The sequence below is a fragment of the Cupressus sempervirens genome, chromosome 6, assembly GCF_028749045.1.
Source record: "Cupressus sempervirens isolate cs-2001-9-10 chromosome 6, ASM2874904v1, whole genome shotgun sequence".
Taxonomy (NCBI): Eukaryota; Viridiplantae; Streptophyta; class Pinopsida; order Cupressales; family Cupressaceae; genus Cupressus; species Cupressus sempervirens.
The window spans coordinates 398,531,187-398,553,791 of NC_143123.1; the positions used below are offsets into that span (position 1 = coordinate 398,531,187).

General features: G+C 37.0%; 1 protein-coding gene across 3 annotated transcripts in view; it reads left to right on the forward strand.

The window, feature by feature from the left end:
* LOC149552741 (nuclear pore complex protein) overlaps positions 1-22,605 on the forward strand; it is a 245,634-nt gene that overhangs the window by 211,189 nt on the left and 11,840 nt on the right. For all 3 annotated transcript variants that reach the window (XM_089788287.1, XM_089788288.1, XM_089788286.1), the window contains exon 21: positions 6,757-6,959. In XM_089788287.1, coding sequence (XP_089644413.1) covers positions 6,757-6,959 — 203 coding nt within the window. The remainder of the gene's footprint in view (positions 1-6,756; positions 6,960-22,605) is intronic.

Sequence of the window (22,605 nt, forward strand, 5' to 3'; positions counted from 1 at the left end):
CCCCAAATCCTTTTTTCTTCACTTTGAACATAGATCAAAGAATATTCTTCAACTCTTTCATATTGACCTCTGTCAGTATCACTATTAGGAGGATACCTATACTACATCATCTTTGTAGATTATTACTCTAGGAAAACTTGGATATATTTCCTTAAACTAAAAGAGTCAAATGAAGTTCTATCCCAATTCAAAGAATTCAAAGTCCTAGTCAAAAATCAAACTGGGAAAAAGATCAAAATTTCAAGATTTGATAATGGAGGAGAATACATCTCTGAAAACTTTAAAGAATTTTGCATATCTGTTGGAATTAAGAGGGAGTATACAGTACCATATAATCCTCAATAGAATGGAGTAGCGGAAAGAAAGAATAGAACTATCATTGAAGTAGCTAAGGCCATGATGCATGATCAAAATATGCATACAACGTTTTGGGACGAAGCATTTAATATTGCAATATACATTCAAAACATATGCCCTCCTACAATTCTAGAAAACATAACACCCAAAGAGCTTTTATCAGGGAATAAACTTGATCGAAGTCACTTACGAATGTCTGGCTGTCTTGTATTCATCCATATTCCTAAGGAGAAAAAAACTAAATTAGAGCCCTCAAGAAAGAAAGGCATATTCGTTGACTATAGTGATTCTTCCAAAGCCTAAAGAGTGTATGTGCCAGGGTCAAGGACAGTTGAGATCAGTAGAGATGTCAAGTTTAATGAAGATATTGCATTCAAGACTTCTAAAGATATAGAAGAACCTAATGATGATTTCATTCCCAAGAATAGTGAATGTTATGATTGAGAGGGAGAATGACAGAGGATAATGGACCCACAACACCTAATTCTAAGGATAACTCAAACTCACTCAACGAGTCAATACGAAAAGACCCTTATGGGCAAGAAAAATGTTTGAAGAAAACAATGTGGATCCCAACGAAATCCTTAGAGAAAACAAGATGACAAGAAACCATTCATGTTATGTTACTCACATAAATGTATCCATTAATTCAGAACCTTCCGATGTTGAAGAAGCCCTAAAATCCCAAGCTTGGAAAGATGCAATGATTGAGGAATATTAACCCAAAGACAAATCAGTTGTCTCCTCAAGATGGTTATTCAAAATCAAATAGGCACTTGATGATAGTATTGAAAAAACACAAAGCCAAATTTGTGGCTAGAGGATTTTCACAAAAGGAAGGAATCGATTATGATGAAACATTTGTTCTTGTTGCCCGTTACACATTTGTCAGAACCATACTTGCAATAGCTCCATCCAAAGGTTGGAAGGTACATAATATGGATGTAAAGACGACATTCTTGAATGGATTCATTAATGAAGAAGTATATTTGGAACAGCCAAAAGGGTTTGTTATCCATAACAAAGAGTCACATGTATGCAAACTAAAGAAAGATCTCTATGGTCTTAAACAAGCTCCCAAGGTGTGGTATGAGAGAATAGACACCTACCTCACCAAATATGGGTACTCAAGACATGAAGGAGATCCTAACATATACTTCAAGAAATCAGAGTGAGATATGCTAATAATATGAGTATGTGAACATGAGAAGAATAGAGTTGATTAATCTTGGTAAAAGCAGCCCCAAAAAAGAACTTTAGCAAAGAAAAACACAGATAAAGAACATCACAGGAACCAAATCTCTGGAATATGCCAAGACCCTCTACGAGTGTGATTTAGGAGAACATAGAACCATGGTAATCGAGACTACAGGAGAGTTATTCAGCCAAAAGGATATTATTCAAGGCATAAGGAGGTTAGCTGCTAGTAAAGCACAAGATATAGATGGGCTTTAAGCTGAATACTTAAAATGGGGTGCTGAAACTCTAACACCACACATGACTAAGATTTTCAACAGTGTCAATAGAGAAGGTTTCCCTGTAAATTGGACAACAAGTGTGGTGATCCCACTCCACAAAAGCGGAGATATAAACAATCCTTCTAATTACTGAACCATCATGATCAATCCACTATCCGGCAAGTTATTTGGCAGCATGGTAGAACAAAAAATCAGCAATTGGGCTGAATCAAAAGGTAAAAGAGCAAAAAGGCAAGCAAGCTTTAGACCGAAACACTCTACTATAGATCACGGCATCACTCTCAGAGACTTGATAGAGAAAGTTTGGGATACTCAAGGGGCCGAGACTTTCTGATGTTTTTTGGACTTTAAAAAAGCATTTGACACAGTGCCAAATAGCAAACTATGGGATAGAATAGAAGACTTGGAAGTTCCTAAAGAACTTAGGTCAGCTGTTCACAGATTATATGAGCAGGTCAAAGCTAAAATTAGAACGATAGAAGGGCTATCTGAGGATTTGGACAGCAACATTGGGGTTAAGCAAGGGTGTCTGCTATCTCTGACTTTATTCGGGCTCCATATTGACAAGTTAGAAGAATGGATAAGCAAGACCAATGTTGAGGGGGTACAGCGGCCCACTTTCTGATAAGATTGCTCTTATATGCCGATGATCTCATAATACTTGCTAGAACGACGAAAGGTTTGAAAGAACACCTGAAAGCACTAGAAAGTTTTTGTCATTAAGTGGGAATGCAAGTGAACATTAGCAAAACCAAAGTTATGATCTTCTCGCTAAAGAATAGGGGCATACAAAATGAGTTTATGTTTGAAGGTAACCCTCTTGAGATTGTGGAGGAGTGCAAATACTTGGGCATAGATTTTCATAACAAAGTCAATTGGGATATGTGGTAGATCAAAAAGGATCCAAGGGGGTTAGAAGGCATTATACTCTTTACAAAACAGGTGTAGGAATGTAGAATTATGGGATTGGACGACCATGAAAACTCTTTTTGGTTTGCTGGTCACTCTAGTTATTTTATACGGATGTGAAGTGTGGAGCGGTAGTATGTTCGAACAGAAATGGCGACAGGTAGAAAGAATTCAAAAACACTTCATCACATGCAATCTTAAAGTCAAGACCACGGTACCGTATGAGATCCTATTGGCGGAGGTGGGTTCCTTTCCGTTAGAAGCCGTTGCATTGGTCCGGATGCTAAGCTATTTAAAGAAAACCCAAGGTCTACAAACACATCGCTGGCCCAAGCTGGTCGTAGAGGAAAAACTTGTTAGGCAGAAAAGCACATGGATGAAGAAAAATGACAAATGGATGTGAAAATGGGATATCAACATCCAAACTTGCTCGGATAATATTAAAGAAATAAAGAATTTTGTCATGGAAAAATTTTGCAATATTCTATGGACAAGACACATTGGGCGGAAAAAATCTTATTACATTAAAGAATTTAACCCCACTTCCAGTCATGATGAAAAGGCCTATATCAGAGCACGTATTAATTGGAAAGCAAAAATGCTGATGGCACAACTCAGAACTAGTTCACATCGGTTGTGATGTGAAACTGGTAGATGACAAGTTCCAAAGGAAGAGTGGGCAGATAGAACGTGTTTGTTCTATAATATGGAAACAGTAGAGACAGAGCAACACTTTGTCAAGGAGTGCCTGGCATACATCGACATCAGATTTGGTTATATAGAGATATTGCAGAACAAGGATTTCAACTATTTATTCAGGGAAGATCAAGTGAAGAGAACAGTGGATCTGATTATCAAACTTCAAAGAAGGAGAGACAAGTTAACCAAAACTTTCCAACTGATTAGTTCCACTCCTACCTTGGGAGGGTGATTGCATGGGTCCCATAGGCTACTTTAGTCTCGTGGACGCCATTAAAATCTATCGTATCATATTATACTAGTTCTCTACCTTGATGATCTTTTGATAATAGCTGAAGACCATCTTGTTAAATGTAAGCAAGACCTCATATCTGAATTTGAGATGAAGGACTTGGGTCTTCTACATTACTTGGATTAGAAGTAAAACAAAAGGAAGATTACATTTTCCTAAACCAAGGGAAGTATACTAATGACATAGTGAACAGATTTGGTATGATGGATTGCAAACTGTTATCCACACCTATGGAGACAAATCTCCATAAACTCAAAACTGAAGTACATGAGTTTGAGACCATTGATCCTACATATTACAGACAGATAATGGAATCTTTGATGTGCTTGGTCAACACAAGCCCTGATATTTGTTATGCTACAAATGCTTTAAACCAGTTTATGTGTGAATCTAAGAAGATTTATCTGATGGTAGCAAAACACATTTTGAGATACTTGTGAGGCACTTTATGACTTGGTCTAAATTATGACAAAGTTGAGTTACAACTTCATGGATATTCAAATTCTGATTGGGCTAGATGGTTTACTGATCGAAAGAGTACTACTGGATGTTGCTTTAGTCTTGGATCTGCAATGATATCTTGGTTTACGAAGAAACAATCTTTTGTTGCTCTGAGTTCCACCGAAGCAGAGTACATAGATGCATCTATGGAAGCACGAGAAGCAGTATGGTTCAGGAAGTTATTGTTTGGGCTATTTGGGAAGCCCTTAAAACCTATAGTTATACATTGTGATAATCATAGTTGTATCAAACTTTGTGAATTCGGTCTTTCATAATAGGTCTAAGCATATAGAGATACCCGTCCACTACATTAGAGATATGGTGGATCAAGTTGGAATATATCGGCACTAAAGAACAGTTTGTTGACATATTCACCAAACCTCTTGCAAAGTTGAAAGTGGAATATTTCAGAGGAAAACTTGGTATGACATAGTTGTAATTAAAATTGTAACTCTTAAGTCCAAAATATATATATATTTGTCGTTAAATGAGTTACTATTGTGCACGTGTTTACTAATGAAAGATGACGATCTTTCACTCTTATGAGATGTTAGGTCTCTATTATGAGGTGACGATCTCTACAATAGATTGACCAGTTATCATAGGCTTCATTAAATTGTTGTTCCAGAATGAGCCGGATAGTATGATAACAAAGTATCATGGTTGACTTCAAATTGTTCTCCTGGAATGAGTCGGCAATCATGATTCTTGTGTTTTATGGTTTTATTGTCATCAACTTATTATTGTGGACTATGCTAGAAAGTCTTGACAAACCAAAGAATCATAATAGACTAGTTTAGTCTCGAATTGGGTCGGAAATCGTGATTCTATTATTTAGAGATCGAGGTGAGTATCTGGTTGACTATATATTTTGCCCTAGAATGTGCCAGAAATTAGATAACTATCACACCTATGTTGATGGGCATCATAATGATTAATGAAATCTAGAACACCATTGTGAGAGACAATCATATTCTCCCTCGCTAAGAGGGAGTGTTGAAATTGTAGCATCAGTTGGATATCTATTATTTGATATGACTCAAGATGTGTTTCATAGACTATCATATATACATATATATATATATATATATATAGAGAGAGAGAGAGAGAGAGAGAGAGAGAGAGAGAGAGAGAGAGAGAGAGATCTTTCTCTACACACACACACACACACACACACACACACACACACACAGAGAGAGAGAGAGAGAGAGAGAGAGAGAGAGAGAGAGATCTCTTTCTCTACACACACACACACACATATATACATACAGTCATACATTGTTCTGATTGATTGTCATATTTGTTCGGTCTTATTAGATCAATATTGTTATGCTGGTAATCATTATACACGTCGAATTGCAAACTGATAGGATCGGGTGACTAAGGGTACCGTCACATGATCCTTGGATCACGTTAGTGTTCGAACTATTATCATCAAACACAGATAAATGTATCTGAGATCACTGATTGTGATCGGGAGCATGCGCTATGGTATCACCGATCAAAATCAGTCACTATGAAAATGGTCGACAATTATAATGAGTCACTATGATAATGGTCAACAATTATAATCAGTCACTATGATAATGATTATTAATCAATCAGTTGTTATGGTATTTGTTAACCACGATCAGTGTTGGTTATTATTTGTTAAGGGTTGTGTATTGTATAGACATGACACTACAGGCCCAAAGGGCACGTAGAGTCATGTCTATACAATCAGACATGATCATTCAACACTCTATATATATTGAAAGTGCAGATCGATGGAAGGACATCACAACAACACATGTTATTATGGTCGATATGCAAACACACATTCACCTGCAACATATTATAGAAGTTAGTATTGTTTGCTTGGAGATTCAGAACCAAGGAAAGCATCAAGATCATAAATCTTTGTATATATCTCTGCAACTATTGCCTGAGAGAAGATTTTGTAAGCATCAAAATTCACGGTGAATCAGTCATTAGAACTGGAAAATAAAACCCTACCTCAGATCCACATTCCCTAACAAAGCCCATGTTTGTTTATCCCTTGGATATGCAGAGTTATCACCTTACAACACGCTTTTTGGGCATGTCCTGAGAGAGTGGGATTAATTATTCTTCATCGTATGATTTCATTTCTCTACATATCTGAAATATGCATTATGTTATGTAACCTAGAAATATAAATCTCACTTTGGATTTGGTTGCTCTCTCTTACAACATCTATTTGCGGTCAATTTTTCTTCAGATATAATAGCAGTAAGAGAGAGTAGATCTCTACAGTCCATTAACATTTGTTTGAAGCACTGTTTTATATTATGAAACAATATATTTTGCATAGCTTACTCCACATGATCTTAATCTTATTATATGTGAAAAAAGACACTCAGTGTTTGTGGTCACAAATGCGTGCCATAGTCAAGTTTTATAATTTTTAGATCAGTTCATGGTCTTGTGACATTTTTGTTGTTCTGCTCATTTCCAAGGGTCTCTTCTCTCTGTAAGAAAATAAGATTAATTTCTGGACAGGAAAAGGTATTCCCTGGTTGTCAGGAGTTCAAGGTATTGAACAAGAAGTGGTAGAGAGTGAATGGCTGGAGTTGCATGGATTTGCATTGTTCCGCCTATCTTCTGGTGAATGCTTGCAACCGGATGCAACAATATGCACTGCATTAACAAGTGCCTTATATTTCTCAGCTGGAGAATCAGTCACAACACAACGGCAATTATCAGTATGTCTTAACTTTGTAGCTGTCATCTTTTTGCTTCTAGAAATTGAGTTGAACTTTTCTATTTTAATACTTAAATCATGTATTGAATACATGGAAAAGAACTTTGCATTAAAAGCAATTTTGATTTATTACAAAAGAGAGAAGGTATACACCAGACTCTTAGAGTTATGCAAGCATAGAATTTGGCTATGTATTTTATGCATAAAAAAACAATAATGAATATTTTAATGCTACTTTTTTATATTTAATAATTTATGGAATTGATCAATTCATCATTTCATTGCTTTAGATAATGTTTAAGTCTTTAAGGAATATGTGTAGGCCATCAGTAGCTATGAGAACAACTTTATGAAATGTATCTTGTATGTCTATGCTTATTTTAATTCACGTGCCCCATAATATACCATATTAGACAAAAAACCTAGCTTTTTTCTTACTTCAGTATTCCATTTTCATAGAGCTTGCAAGTTACTTCAAAATTGCAAGCAACTTTGATTTAATACGAATATCATTTATACTAATTAACAACATGATTGATTGGGCAGGGGATGCTTTAGGTAGTCTCAATTGTTTATAGTATGAAGTTCTTCTATTTGAGGTCTATTGACTTACTTGGACATTGTTGGATATTGATACATTCTCATATTATTTGAATTTGGCCTTGACATTCTACAAATCCATAAGCTTTTTGAAACAACCACCTTTGTTAAATTGTATGTTATTCAATTTAGTTTTGACTCCCTAGAAGTAAATATTGATGGTTAAGATCTTGCTTATGATGGCTGTGCAGTTCCTTCTTAAACTTTTGTGTTGTTATTTCCCTTTAATCTTCTGATATAATTAAAAGACACATTAATGATGACTTTTGACAGCTGATCATAACGTATATTTGATGATTAGATTGACCAAATAAATAAAGTTTGCTTATATTAGACATTCGAAGCTGCACACAAGTTTCACCTGCTGAATTGTATTGTTTATTTTTTGTGATAGGAAGATATCAATATATTCAACAATAGTTACAGTATCATTGTCATTGCTTTTGACATATATATTTGTATTAAGAAAACTCATTTTGAATCTAGAATCTTTTAAATGCTTTTCAGTTTTGAAATATTAGGCCCAGTTAGCCTAGTCAATCAAACAAGGACTTAAACCAACCTAAGCAACTTGTAATGTTGTGACATTGCTATCAGGATTCAACTGTGTAGTTTTTGGAGTCAAACTCATTGACCCATGTTTCGTGAGTAGTGGTTCATGAAACATGGGTCAATGAGTTTGACTTCAAAAACTGCACATTTGAATCCTGATAGCAATATCACAATTTGACTTGCTATGGAAAATATCTCCTACTTATCAACTTGTAATGTCCCATTTTTGAGACATTAGCCATCAAATAAATATTTAAGTTTTAAGCTGCCAAATTATGTCAAATTTAACAGTGTCTTAATTTAAATTTTTAATAAAGTATTAAAATGGCTTTAATGGAGCCTAGAAAATAATTAATAAAGTCATATAATTTAAAAGGTGTTAAGAAAGAGATAGAAAAGGAAGAACAAGAGACAAGCAGAAGGAAAATGAAGACTCATAGGGATGTGCCATAAATGAACATCGAGAGACTCATTTCCAGTATGCTTGGTTATTGTTTTATCTTGGAGAATTTCAAGAAGCTTTGGTTTTTAGGTTTGAAACCGTGAGGATGAAAACCTTCAATCTTTCTTGGTGGATTTGAAGGAAACCCAATTCATCTTTGAGATGGCTTTGTATCAGGGTTCAAAACTGGGCAAATTTGTGAAGTCTTTATCTGAAAACAGTTCTTGCAGTAATAGAGGTATTGGATATCCGTTGGAAAAAAAGTTGTAATGATTTATATATTTTAGTGGCAGTGTTAGTATTCATATTTCTATTTCAGTTTAAATTTATATGGTTTTCAAAATAATATGTTGGATGAATAGAAATCAGTTATGTGCAAATTGTTTGTTTAAATTTGTGGCAAATTTGGAAAAAAAATGGAGCAAATATCCTAGGGTGATATTACAGTAGTATCAAAGCTGGCTCTCTTGCTAGTCTTTGTGGGTTTTTACAAGTGATAATAGACGGATTTGTATAAGGGTATTACAGACTCTGAAGTATTTAGTTTTGTTACTAAATATTACTTGGTGATCAAAGGTTACAATCAGGGAGCTGGTTATTTAATAAAATAGTGGGTTATTTGAATATTAGCATATATTTTGGGGCTGAGAAATTTGTGGTGGGTTAACATGGAGTTTGATTTAATTGATGGAGACTATTCTGAAGTTGTTGGGTATTTAAAATGTTTTATTACCAGAGACTTTATACTGAGTGATAAGATAAATTTATTAATGACTAGCAAGAGACCAACAAAGGGTCTAAGGGATTGAGAGAGTACAACCAAAGAAAATAGTGGGCCACAAGAACATCAAATGGTGTTCGGGAAAGAGAAAGAAAGAAACAAAAGAAACAAAGGAGCTGACAACAAGGCAAGGATTAGGGGTCCTTCCTTGGCTGAAAGAAGTCCAACACCAAAGGATATGGTCTAGGACGAGTAAAGACCCCGAGCCATTGATGAGTGTTGCTTGAGCAGTGTTGCTGGTGAGTAGATCCGATGCAGGGTCCTACAAATCTAGAGTGATAGGTGATAGAGGTATTGGTTGATTGCTTCACCCTATGCATCGGAGATGCAGGAGAGAAGAAGGCGGTGATGAGCTGATAAAGGGCTTGTCTTCGAGGGAATAAGAATTGCAAAGTGTGGTCACATAACTACATAGTCTCTCAGAGATAAATAATGAGACACCTTTGATCCATGTAGCCAAAGAAATTCGTGAGAGATCTGTTCTCCTTGAATAAACAATAAAATCTCCCTTTGATCTCATATTAGGCGGGGCAACAGAAGATGAAATGGGTCTTAGTCTCAGCATTAGTGAAGGTACACAGACGAAAGACCCGATTCTCTCTATCCATGTGGTGATCGGCCTGGATTTGAAGCTGGTGGGAGCCAACTTTAAATGATCCCAAAGTGATGTGTAAGGCATGGTACCAACTCTGAGACAAATAGCTAGGGCATGGAATAATCCCATCTCGAATATTTAGGAAGTGCTTAGCATAGAAGGCCATCTTCAAGTGTAACTCCCCAATCGGGTTGCTTCAAGATGTGGTGATGTAATGTCTATAAATATCAAGTCTGACATGTCCGTTCAACTCTTGCTGTGAAGAGAGGAGGTGAACGAGAGCATCCAACGGGAATTGGAAGGGAAGGAGGCAGTCAATATCAATCCTGATTGAGCTCAGTAAGGAAGTAGCTAGAGCATACCAGCAATGGGTTTTAGAAGTGGGATCAGAGTACATGGTGATGACAGAGGAATTGGCCAAATAAGAATATTTGTGTTAGTCATTAGTGAAGTCCGCAAAGCCATGGAGATAGTAAAGAAACTAGATCAGGTAAAAACTAGCACCTAGCCTAAAGGGATGAGCCTCGAACACGGCAAAAATTTTGATGTGGGGGGTGAAACAATGACATTTGATAGTTTGCTAGAGTAACAAAATTTGAATGCGGTCAATTGAGGCCCAATCCAAGTCAAGAAGAGAAGTACCCCAAACCACTGGACCATAAATCACTGTAGATCTAACCAAGGAGAGTCCAGGAGGGATAACTTGGATGTAGTGTCCTGGAAATGATGCTTGAAACAATGTCTCTCAAGCATAGCAAGGGAGCCCATCTCCTTACTAACATTGGGCTGGATGGCAGGTTTCAAACTGAAGTGAGGTTTAGAGAAGTTGACCTCGAGGTACATGTAAGAAGTGGTAATCTCAATCTCTTGACCCTGAAAGAAAAAGTGCCGATCCAAAGTCTTTAAATTGTTGAAGACCATAACTCGGGTCTTACCCACATGCACTCTAAGTTGTCGTAGGTCATAGAAGGAAGCCAAGCCATCAAGAAGCCCTTTAAGATCTTTGGGAAGGAGGCCAAAAGGACTACATCATTTGGAAAAAGGAGAATAGAGATCAAGATGTAATGCAAATAAAAACCATCATTTGGGAGCAAAAGGTCTTTGAGAAAGGCCTCAAGCTCATCAATATAGATGTTGAGCAAGGTAGGGGGAATAGGGAGGCACTACATCCTTTGGATAGGGGTTGAGAAACCTCCAGGAGTCCTAAATTTTCCCACCACGCACTCTTACAACCTCATAATAGCCATTAGTACAATCTCTGAAATCTCAATGTCTCTAAGTCTCTGGAAAAGGGCCACTTGCGAGATAGTGTCAAAATCCTTATGCAAGTCTACAAAACAACAATGGACTTTTACCGAGTGATGCCAAGCCTCCTCTATAATAGCCCACAACATCAAGATATGGTCCATGGTTTGGTAATTAGTACTAAAACCAGCTCGACATCTTGCCTTGCAAGCTCTCTTGTCAAGCTCTCTAGATAGGGTAGTGTTTAGTACCATGTCATAGAGTTTGGCAAAGGTGTGCTCAATCATGATAGTCTTGTAGTAGTCGACAAATTCTTCAGCATACAATGACTTCTCAGATACAGTAATTACAGTAGAGAAACAATGGCAATTTTGCTATACCTCAGTAGGAAGCTTGCAAAGTTAGTTGCGTGCAATTATAAAAACTCAAATCCCCAGTATAGCAAAGCAAAAATTTTCAAATGGATGCTTTTTCCTTCACAATGAGCTCATATTTATAATCCCCAAATGGCACTTAGTTTCCAAAACGTAACTCCACTTAAGAAGCTTCATCAATACAACATCATTTCCTAACATTTATATAATAAAGTGCCTTAAAATGATGTATCTTTTAATAATTAATTAATAAATATGAACCCACACAATAAATAATCCCATCCATTGCAGGTGATGAACAATAGCCAACAATGAACACCACCATTAGTACTGCCAAATATGGCATTTGCCCAGATTACTGTTACCAAAAATAGTAAATCCTCATTCGAACCCTCAAATCTCACTGTTAGCTCAGGAAGGTCGCTATGATGAACTGACTCAATCAACTGCAAGAGCTTGCCAAAAGTGGAGACAGTACACTTTTGTAGTATGTTACCAACCTTGGTATGTGAATTTTTCCAGTGTTCTATTCATAGTATTATTTGTTCCTTTTGAGAAAGCTCTGCTTCTGTTCATGTCGATGGAATTGGTTTAACTTTAGCATAGATTCTTCAATTTGGAAGGCTAATCATACCATAGTATTGGAGGCATTATGCCCTTGCATTCATTTTTTTTTTTGTGGGGGAAATATATTGTTATAGTTTTGTGTTCCTTTTAGAAGATGAGTACGTGCCCCTTATGCTCAAACATTTTTGATAGCACATGAAGAATGTTAGTTAGTGTTATTACAAACTCATTATTAAGAAACACCATCTATTTATTCATGAAGCCCATAAAAGGGAAGTCCTAGAACACATTGGCTCTAGTTGAAGAGTGTATTCTTGCTCGACTTCAGTAATCTTCCTCAGGTTAGAGGGTCCTATACTGCTGTTGTTGGTCACATTTTCTTCACCTCTTGCCTATTGTTCATATTGATCTTGTGGTTGGTCCCTTAATACACTAAGCTGGTCCCTTCTCGGTTGTTTGATATCTCTCTTTTGTTGGTCCAACTACTCACTTATTTACCGAATTGTTCGTTATTCTGGTTACTTGTGAGCTGCAGTCTGCACCATGTTCGACTTGAACATTACTATAGGTGTCCAACCTGAGGACACTGCTCCTCCCACGTCTCCGCTCACTTATCAGTGGTCGAAGTTCTTAGACATTGCACTGTACGAGCTACTGGAGAGGTTGGGGAAACTAGAACATGACAATGCGAGGTTGTCTACGTTTGTTGCAGATTTGTCTTGTAAAATTTTAAAATTGGCCACAAAGAATCTTGAACTTTGCCTCCTTATCCACAATATCATATCTCTTAACTCTTCCAAGGACTCGAACATTTCAAAATTGAAGGCGAAATAGATAGAGTTCTTATTCTCTCTTGTAATAACCTCTTTGCTGAAACATATAAAAAGTTACAGTCACAGGCTTTTGTTTGTAGTAATGATAGTAGCATTCCCTCATCCTGCAAGGCGGGTGTTGAGGAGCTTGTCCAAGTCAAGTTGGTTGATGAGCATGTTAGGCAGACTCATGAACTCAATTTGCGAGTTCAGTGCCTTCCTCCTCCTGCCTCAAATCCTGTCTGTGCAAGCTATTCCTTTCTAAGAGATCAATTGGGTCTTATCGATATTTTCCCTCGACAGATAATGGATTGAGCATGATGTCACCCTCTTCCTTAGGTTCCTTACACTTGTCAATCATTTGCGGGTTCTTGGGGCAAGGAGGAAGCTTTTTCCACTTCCCACTAAGATCTATCTTGATCAGGAGATAACTAAATTATAGGTGGTAGAGCTAAAACAATCTTGGGGACTTGTAGTTGAGGCTAGGCGCAAGGGGAAGTAGGCTGTTATCAGGAACCTTAGGGTTGTTATTCGGGATTCTCCTCCATTTGGGTTGGAACCAAGAGTGGCCACCAACACCAAATGATGGGTGCATCAGTATTTGGGCATGAAAGAACCTTACAGTAGTCGCCTGCATGTCAACTACTGAAACAACGATGCTTATGTGGTTCATTCAAACAATTCAGCCAGGTTCATGTGGATTTGCATTAGACACACGATGTCACATCACAGAGACATCTTCATTTTGGTGTGCTATTTTCCATCGGTTTTCTTGTACTATGTAGTTCAAAGCACGAAGAGTGGAGGCCCTTTCGAGGATCTGTATAAGAACATTACTAGGTTCTTGGCCATGGGTGACATCATTGTGCTAGGGGACTTTAATGCATGGACTAGGGACTTTTGGATACCTCACCACGAGTGGGGGTCTAATTCGGTTTGTATGGTTGAATCAGATTTGGGCAGCCTAGGCTTGCAACGCTTCTCGTAGGACAGGTGGAACCCCTTACTAGATACGATCGCTATTTTCTATAGTTATGTGAGTCCTTAGATTTGGTGATCTTGAATAGGGTCTCTCATTTTCTTGGTTTTGGTCTTTTCACTTGCTGACCTCACTATGGTGGATTGATTTTTGTTGACTATGCTCTTTCTTGTGCTTCCTTCATCCCCTTAACCGTTTCACTGTTTTTGGCCTTCTTGTGGCTGATCATGCCCTCCTTAGCCTTACTAGTGAATCAGTGTTTTAAAAAGTTAACCATAAGAACAAATCTACAAGAGAATATTGAGACGATGACACACAAAATTAAATTCGTGGAAACCTTTTTGGGTAAAACCCATGGTTTACTAACAATTAGAAATGGGCCACAACCTAGTATAGCAGAGCCACAACTCTCTTCACAATCACAAATGAACTTAGGCTTCGACTTATTAAAGATCCTCAACTCCAACATCCAAATGGCCACAACCATTAAACAACTGCTATTAAGATATATACAGTTTTCTCAAATCCTTATAGGACTGAGTCAAGTGAGGTTTCTAAGACTTCAAAATAGTGATCACAAGATTACTCCTAAACAAATTTAAAGAACAGCTTGCAATAACCACTCATATAAGATATGTTCCTTCCCATTTGTGTATATAAGTATCTTCAACTAATCCTAACTCACCCCTTTTTACTCTTGATGCAAACAATGTATATTCGTATTCTCTGTGTAAGCAGTTAGCATATAGCACTTTCCTTTTACTCTTTTCTCAACAGTTAAAAACTAGAAGAAACAACTTTTGTGCATTATATATCAGATTTAAACTGTAGCACACTACCCTCTACACCAGGTGTCTTATAATGGTTCCCGTATATTTTTAAAACAAACCTCACACTTTGTTTAAAAAACCTGAGACATCGAATGAAGGATCTTTAAAACATCCTCTCTCTCTCTCTCTCTCTCTCTCTCTCTCTCTCTCTCTCTCTCTCTCTCTCTTTCTCTCTCTTTACAAAACTGTCTCACTCATGAATCGAAAAATATTAATTGCCACTATTCACATTGATGTTTGTTACCAAGTAGGTCGCGTGTTTCGGAAGATTGCTAGTTTTTATTACACCTGTCAATGCGCTACATAACAGTTGCAATAAGTAACTTCTGGTCTTATTCTTTCAGAGATATAGAACAAGGAATTTTGAATGTCTTACACATCATCAATTAAACTCGAAACAAGCAAACTCATGCCAACACTTGGCAAACATTGGCATCATGAAAATTATCAATCTGATCAAAATAGTGAAATCTATAACATAAATTATCAATGAAAAAAATCAACAAGATATTCTTACTTGACCTATTGTTCTTCCGAGATCGGAGCTGGTTCCAACTCGTGGTTGGTTCTCCCAAACCTTTGCACTTCGTGGCTCAATTGGGATCCGGATGGGCTGCCCTCCCCCCCTTCTAGTTCTTTTTGGATGCCCTCACTTACCTCCTCTCCCCTTGACAAGAGCCGAATGAGCATGTCAAGACCAACATTTACTTATCACGACATGGTGTGACTGGGGGGGGCTCTGCCCGAGGATGGCATTCTATGGTGAGCACTACATAGATATCTAGGATGGGGTTACTGTGCAACCTTGGTACCTCATTTTGTAATGTCCCCATTTTAGTAGGCTCCTGTAGTTGGGTTTAGTTAGTTCAATATTGCGATTGTCGTGAGCTGAAATGGTGATTTGAGGGTCTTTGTTGATTGACTTGCTATTTATAGAAAGTCAATTGTAGCCAATTCATATTTTTAGCAGTGCAACTAAGGGACTTGTTGGTTTGGCTTCTTAAGTGATTGATTGGGTTAATTCATGGGGCTCTATTTTATAAGTTGTTAATTAAGATTATCTTAATGAATGACTTTATCATTTAAGTGTAATTATTTGATGGTGTGTTAGAGAAGCCTCTTAAGTGAAAAGTGTCTTCATGAAGCTATGTGTTTGAGAGTTATTTAAAGCATATTGGAGAAGCGAAGCTGCATTATAAAAGAGGCTTCCTGAAGCAAATAGTTTCATTCTTGTCTATTGCTATGGCCTTTGATGTTTTCTTGGTGAGGGTTTGTGTTTTCATAATTTCTTGAGGACTGATTCCTCTTACGTTTGTGCATCAATTGGTGCTGGTGTAAAGCAATTGATTCTACGTTATGAAGCTGAATTGGACATTCCATTTCACTGTTGTTGTATAGTGAATTGCATTGGATTTTCCCTATTTGTAAAGTACCTTGACAATTTTTGAAGTTTTATCCCTGTTTTTCTGCCTTAGGAATTTTGTCAAACACTTCCCTTGCAGCCTCAGTTTGCTGATGTTTGTTGTTTTGCTATGATTTTTGAATGCCAATGATATTGATGAATACAAATGATTGCAAAATAACTAATTGGAAATCAAAGTGATATGCAACATCTTTTTATTATTTTCCAAATGCAAGTACATGAAATTCTGATGTAAAATGCACACCTACAGCCAAGAGGTATTTTCACACACTTGGCATGCATTCTATGAATGACTATGCAATGAGACGCTTTTATAAACATTTGGCATACAAACTGAACAGCTGAATTAAGTTGATTTCCCATCAATACTTCAATGTTCACAATGACTGAATACTTTGGTAACAAAAAGACATATATTACTTGTCAAATGTATCCATCTGCAATTGCCAAATGTAAATACCAAAACAACCTAGAATAAGTAGCTGAGATGACATGCTTTTTGGCTTTTCTTTTTTTGGATTTGTTTTTTCGGACTGCTTTTTCGAATCTGCTTTTTTGGACTATTTTTTTGGCTTTGCTTTTTCGGACTGCTTTTCCAGATCTTCTTTTTCGGACTGCTTTTTCGTCTCTGCTTTTTCGCTTTGCTTTTTTAGATCCGCTGCGAAAATTGAAACCTTTCTCCTTGCCAACTGATGTCAAAAATTAGATGCACGGGTTGAACAAAAATGATTGAATATTATCTCCCAATTAATCACAAATGAATTGGCTGAATACCAATTCCTCCACTCTCAACTAGGGTTGATATCTCACAACCGAAATTGGCACCTTAGAGTCTTCGAACCCTCAGGCAAGTATGCAAGCACTAAGGCTCTCAACACAATAGATGAATATGCAACTCAAGATGTGTAAAATGACCCCCCAAAGGCTCCTTATAAAGATTTCACAAGCAACTCCAAGAAGCTTCTAGAGGAATCCAACACTTTATTCTTTTAAGTGACTTTTTGATATTTTATTATGTTAGTCACTTTAATATTAAATCAATTAAATATAAAGTTACTTTTTAATATTTCATTGTTTAGTAACCTTATAAGTAATTAATTTAATATATCTTTTCCCCCTTATTTCTTCCTTTTTAGCCTCCGGGGAAAATAAAGGCTAAAATAAAATAAGTAGCTGGTGCTTGTCAAAAAGGGGACATTACAGTCCTCCCTTGCCGAAATTGCTTATCCTCAAGCAATTGCAAACTCGGGTGCTGTAAAATCTGCTCATCCTCCCATGTGGCGTCCTTTGCAGGCAGATCCTTCCATCTCACCAAGTACTCCTTAAACACTCCGTTTCGCAATTTCCTTTCTCTGACATCAATGATCTCTTCAGGCACCAAGACCAAATGTCCCTCCTCATCAAGTGGTGGAAGATCCGTGGAAGAGATAACCTGTTGACCTAATGCCTTCTCGAGGCATGAAACATGAAATACATTATGAATCTTGCTGCTCGCAGGCAGCTCTAACTCATATGCTACCTCCCCAATCCTCCTAGTAACCCTGTATGGACCGTAGAACCTTGGTCTTAGTTTCTTTGCTCCACTCTTTTTAAGAGAGGACTGTCTATAGGGCTGCAATCGTAGATATGCCATATCACCAATCTCAAAGCTGCGCTCAACCCTGTGTTTATCTGCATAAGTCTTTTGCCGATTCTGTGCCATTACCAGATTATCCTTGAGTGCCTTTAATATATCTTGGCTTTCTTGAATCCAATCTTTTGCTTTAGGTGCCCTACTCTCACCAAAAGCCATCTCCACGAATGAAGGTGCACTATACCCATACAAGGCTTTGAAAGGACTCATTCCAATGGACATATGGTGTGTGGTATTGTAACAATACTCTCCTAAATGCAACCACCTGATCCAAGCCCGCTGTTGTCCTACCACATAATTACGCAAGTACCCCTCAACCCACTTATTAACAATTTTTGTTTGCCCATCAATTTGAGGGTGATAACTGGTACTGGGTGTCAACTCAGTACCTGTCAGTCCAAACAACTCCTGCCAAAAAGGATTCATAAACCTGCTATCCCTGTCGCTGACTATGTTCTTAGGTAGCCAATGCAATCTAAAGATCTCCTTGAAAAATAGCTCAGCCACCTGTGAAGCCTTGTATTCTGTCAGAATAGCAAAGAAATGTGCGTATTTTGTGAGCTGGTCTACCACAACAAAGATGCTGTCTCTCCCCTGTACCTTGGGTAGGCCTGTGATGAAGTCCATCGAAATGCTCTCCCACTTCCGCTCAGGAATGGGCAAAGGCTAAAGTAACCCAGCTGGATGTGTATGCTCGGACTTATTCTACTGGCAAGTCACACATTCCTTCACATGCTTCAACACATCATCCTTGAGGCCTTTCCATGAAAACCTCTCTCTAATCTGTCTATAAGTTTTGAAGTAGCCCTGATGGCTTGCTAGGGGTGTATCATGGCAAGATTCCGGTACCAGGTAGATCCTATCCTTGTAGTAAATCACATCATCAACTATCCTGTACCTGTCATCCCGAATCAATCCATCCATCAACTCACAAGCAAATGTATTCTTGGAGTACTCCACCAGTAAGATGGATTTCCAATCTGCCGAAATCTTAGAGAGTGAGCAAGCTGAAGGCCTCCTGGAGAGGGCATCTGCAACAATGTTCTTCTTCCCCTTAACATACTCTATGTCGAAATCATATGCCTGTATCCTGCTAACCCACTTCTGCTGTCTCTCGTTGAAGTCCTTCCATTTTAGTGGTGAATTATCTCAGCATTCTTACTGTCATAACTGTGTCTCAGAAGGAGATTGAAGGGCTACAAGTTTGGCATTTGACATCACTGTTTTTGGATGCCATTGCTACTGAATTATGGGTGTCTATCATATCCGTTATAAGGTGATATTGATCTCTGATTTTGGCATGTGATATGCCTGCTATCAGGCGACTTAGATTCTACTGTTTGGGCATTAGCAATATCTGTCATGAAGCAACGTTGCCTCTGCAAATTAAGGTGCTTATATCTCTGGCATTTTACACAGTAGGCTGCACTGTATTGGGGAGTTGGCATACACTTTGGGCATCCCTGTTAAGCCCGTGGCTTGCAGACTCTAATGCCCTTTAACAGGTTATAACTTTCCTCAATGCTGGATGCCTTTTCTAACTCCATTCTCAGCTCAGGCGTCTGCACTCCAACCAAACCATGTCACTAGCGTGAAGACTCCATTCCTGCCGTGACCTTTTCTTGTGCCTACGATTTGCATTTGGAGAGGAAGTTTGGCATTCTGGGCAGTGAATTAGCGTCTGACATTTGTATAGTGCCAAGTGCACTAAGGAGGAAGAACACACAATATTCATGGTAGATGCTCTGCTGCAAATTTACACACGAACAATCATACACAGGTTCTGTTATATTTGTAAATTTTCCTGAGAGTAGAAGAATAAATTTGTAGCATTGAGTATCATGGCCATTGTGATCTTGCATAGTTGTTACTTCATAGATGCAATGCTTTGGGCTTTGAGAATAATTTTACAATGACAATTTTAGAATTTATACAACTTCTCTATCACATCTATGAAAATCATTAGGGCGATTAATGACCTTGGTTTTTGTGCATAATGTTTCTGTGACATTCTTCACACTAAATGATAGCTAGAAATTCCATATGACCTCTAAAGTTTCCATGTGACCTCTAAATGTTTCACATGAACTCTAAATTTTTTGCTCACAATTTTTTCTATGCCCTTAATAATGCTAGCAACCTATATCTCACAATTTGACTTTTTCTGCCTTCTGCTTGTGACTAGTGCAACCTCATGATCAATATAACCTTTTAAATTGAATGCTTCTTGTTTTCTTCAACAAACTATGCTGGCTTTTATACCAATGTTGGAATGAGTAGAAAAATGAGATGAGAGAAGAGACTTGTGGATCTCAGTAGGATATGGCAGCATTCTGTTATTGAGAAACATCTAAAATAAATGCAACAAATTGCTCTGCTTAGCTTCATAAGTAGCAAGTGCAATACTATTTAAGTCAATGTTTGTTTTTTGTATTAAGGTCGAGGGAGGAGCTTGAAGCAGATTGTGATCAGCAGGTGGCTCAAAGAAGTAATTTCTCTTGGTGTACTTAAAATATATGTTTCATTCTTTCTTACCTCATCAATTCTCTTTGCCTATATAAGTTATATCTTACAATCTTTCTCACGTCGTCAGTTCTGATTCAAATCTGGTCTTTGCACCTGTTTAGGATGTTGCAGATGCCCCTGCTCCAGTCACATTGCCTTGTTGCTCGTATAGACTGCCTTTTGAGAATCATGCACTGCCTTTTCACTTTTGATGGAAGAGAATGCCTTCGAAAATATTCTCTGCCATATCTAATTTGAATAGTGTAACATCCAGCCAATCCTTGCATCTTCATTCTTATTGTCGGATTTCCAAGAAATTTGCTTGACAACATAATACAGGATAACTTCACTGGTGAAATTAGTAGGCTTCTACTCATGGAATATCTGTAATGTAGGACCTACAATTGATGTACATAGTTATTAGTTTTTATTGAAGATTGAAACTTATATGAACATCCCGATTCCACAATATTTACTTTCTTAACATCTATAAAGATATATCGGCTATATTGATATCGAGAAGTTTTGCTGTCTACATGAGGGATAGTCATGTATTTGTGTTTTTGGAACTTCAATAGATGGTGTCCCTCCTTGAACAGGAGTTACGTATCTTTTCAAAAAGGAAGATGACAGCTGGCTGAGACATGGAATGATAACAGACATCATCCAATAATCTTGATGGGTTGGAGGAGTAAATAACAATATACAAATGATAAACACCACGAACGGTATTGATAATATTTATGTCAAAGTTTAGAAATGTTTGTTGATATGGAATAAAATTGAAGACTCGAGCAATGATTCTGTCAGCCTCTAGACACAAAAAATGTTCATATAGCCTTTCACTTTGGCAAGAATGTCATGAAGTATTCGTTAGCAGATAATGATCACAACCTATTGATTACTATATTGATTAAAACCAACACAAGTATAAAGACAATTATTGAATTAACTAATGCCATCATTAGTTATCAATATTAAAGTACAAGTGGTTATGGGATAACAAATCATAACCTAAGAGGTGCCATTAAATAATGATTATAATCAAGAGATGAGATCTTGTATTCTCATGCCATTTCATTCCTCAAACGCAAGTATATAAAGACAATCGTCTTGTCTATTTAACACATGAACATTGGATTTTTAATTATCCATATTGGAACTGCTCAAATCAAGCACTGGTCACATTGGCTAATTTTAGTTGCAAGCATAAACCGTACAGATCAGAGACAGTGCCATTTGCAAGTATAAAGTGCATATATCAGAAATGGCAATATACAGAAGGATTGCATCTGAAAATGAAAATTCAATCGCTGAAGGCTATCACCATATATATCATAGCATTCAATGACTATTAGGGATTATAAAAATCATCTTATAAGTTCAGATAGCTATATCGGATACCACAGGGATCCTATTGCAAACACATCCATCCTAATTGGATTGTTATACTGTCATATAAGCAGAGCAAGGATTGTGTTGTAAATATTTGTTGCATATTTTATCTGCTATATCAGATACGAGAAGATCATCCTACACATACCTACATTATCTTGCATATTCAAACTACTCTGTTGAAAATCACAGAGATTGTTCTCTGTGTATACATAATTGTTCAAATGAGTCACTGTAGTGTTCATATTGAGTTAGTAATTTCCCAAATTGCATACATTATCAATGATATCAGAAGTTATGATCGTAAGGATTCTAGTAAATTGCTCCATAATCAAAAATTACCAGAAAGGGGGAAGTTACAACTTACCTTTTGAATAGCATGAAAGCTTGATTGCTTTAACAGTACTTAAAGGACTTGCTGACATGTGATGCATTTCATAATAAAGAACTTAATTAACATAACAAGAACACTTCTTTCTGAAAATATTGCCCACCTACAAAGTATCGTTTTCCAAGACAAGAAACAAAATATGAAAGTTTAATTGAATTATTTCTGGTGCAGCGTAGTGAAGTAGAACTGACTCAATACATTTGTAGATTCATTCACTGCAGGCCTATATATATAAAGTCACAAGGTTTGAATTCAAATTCGAGTTTGTCGATCATAAAATTCAAATGAAATTTGGCAAGGGTAAAAATTCAGAAAAAATTGACATTAAATTGGACTTATATAAATCTATTTATTTTTAAATATAAGTAATATATCCACAAAATTGTCAAAATAATTTGACATTGCAAAATAATTTAACTAAATAACTTAATATTATATCAAAATAATATAATGTTATTATAAATAACAGTATTATATTAAATATCAAAAAATTCAGAGGAAGTTCGGAAAGGATAAAAATTCG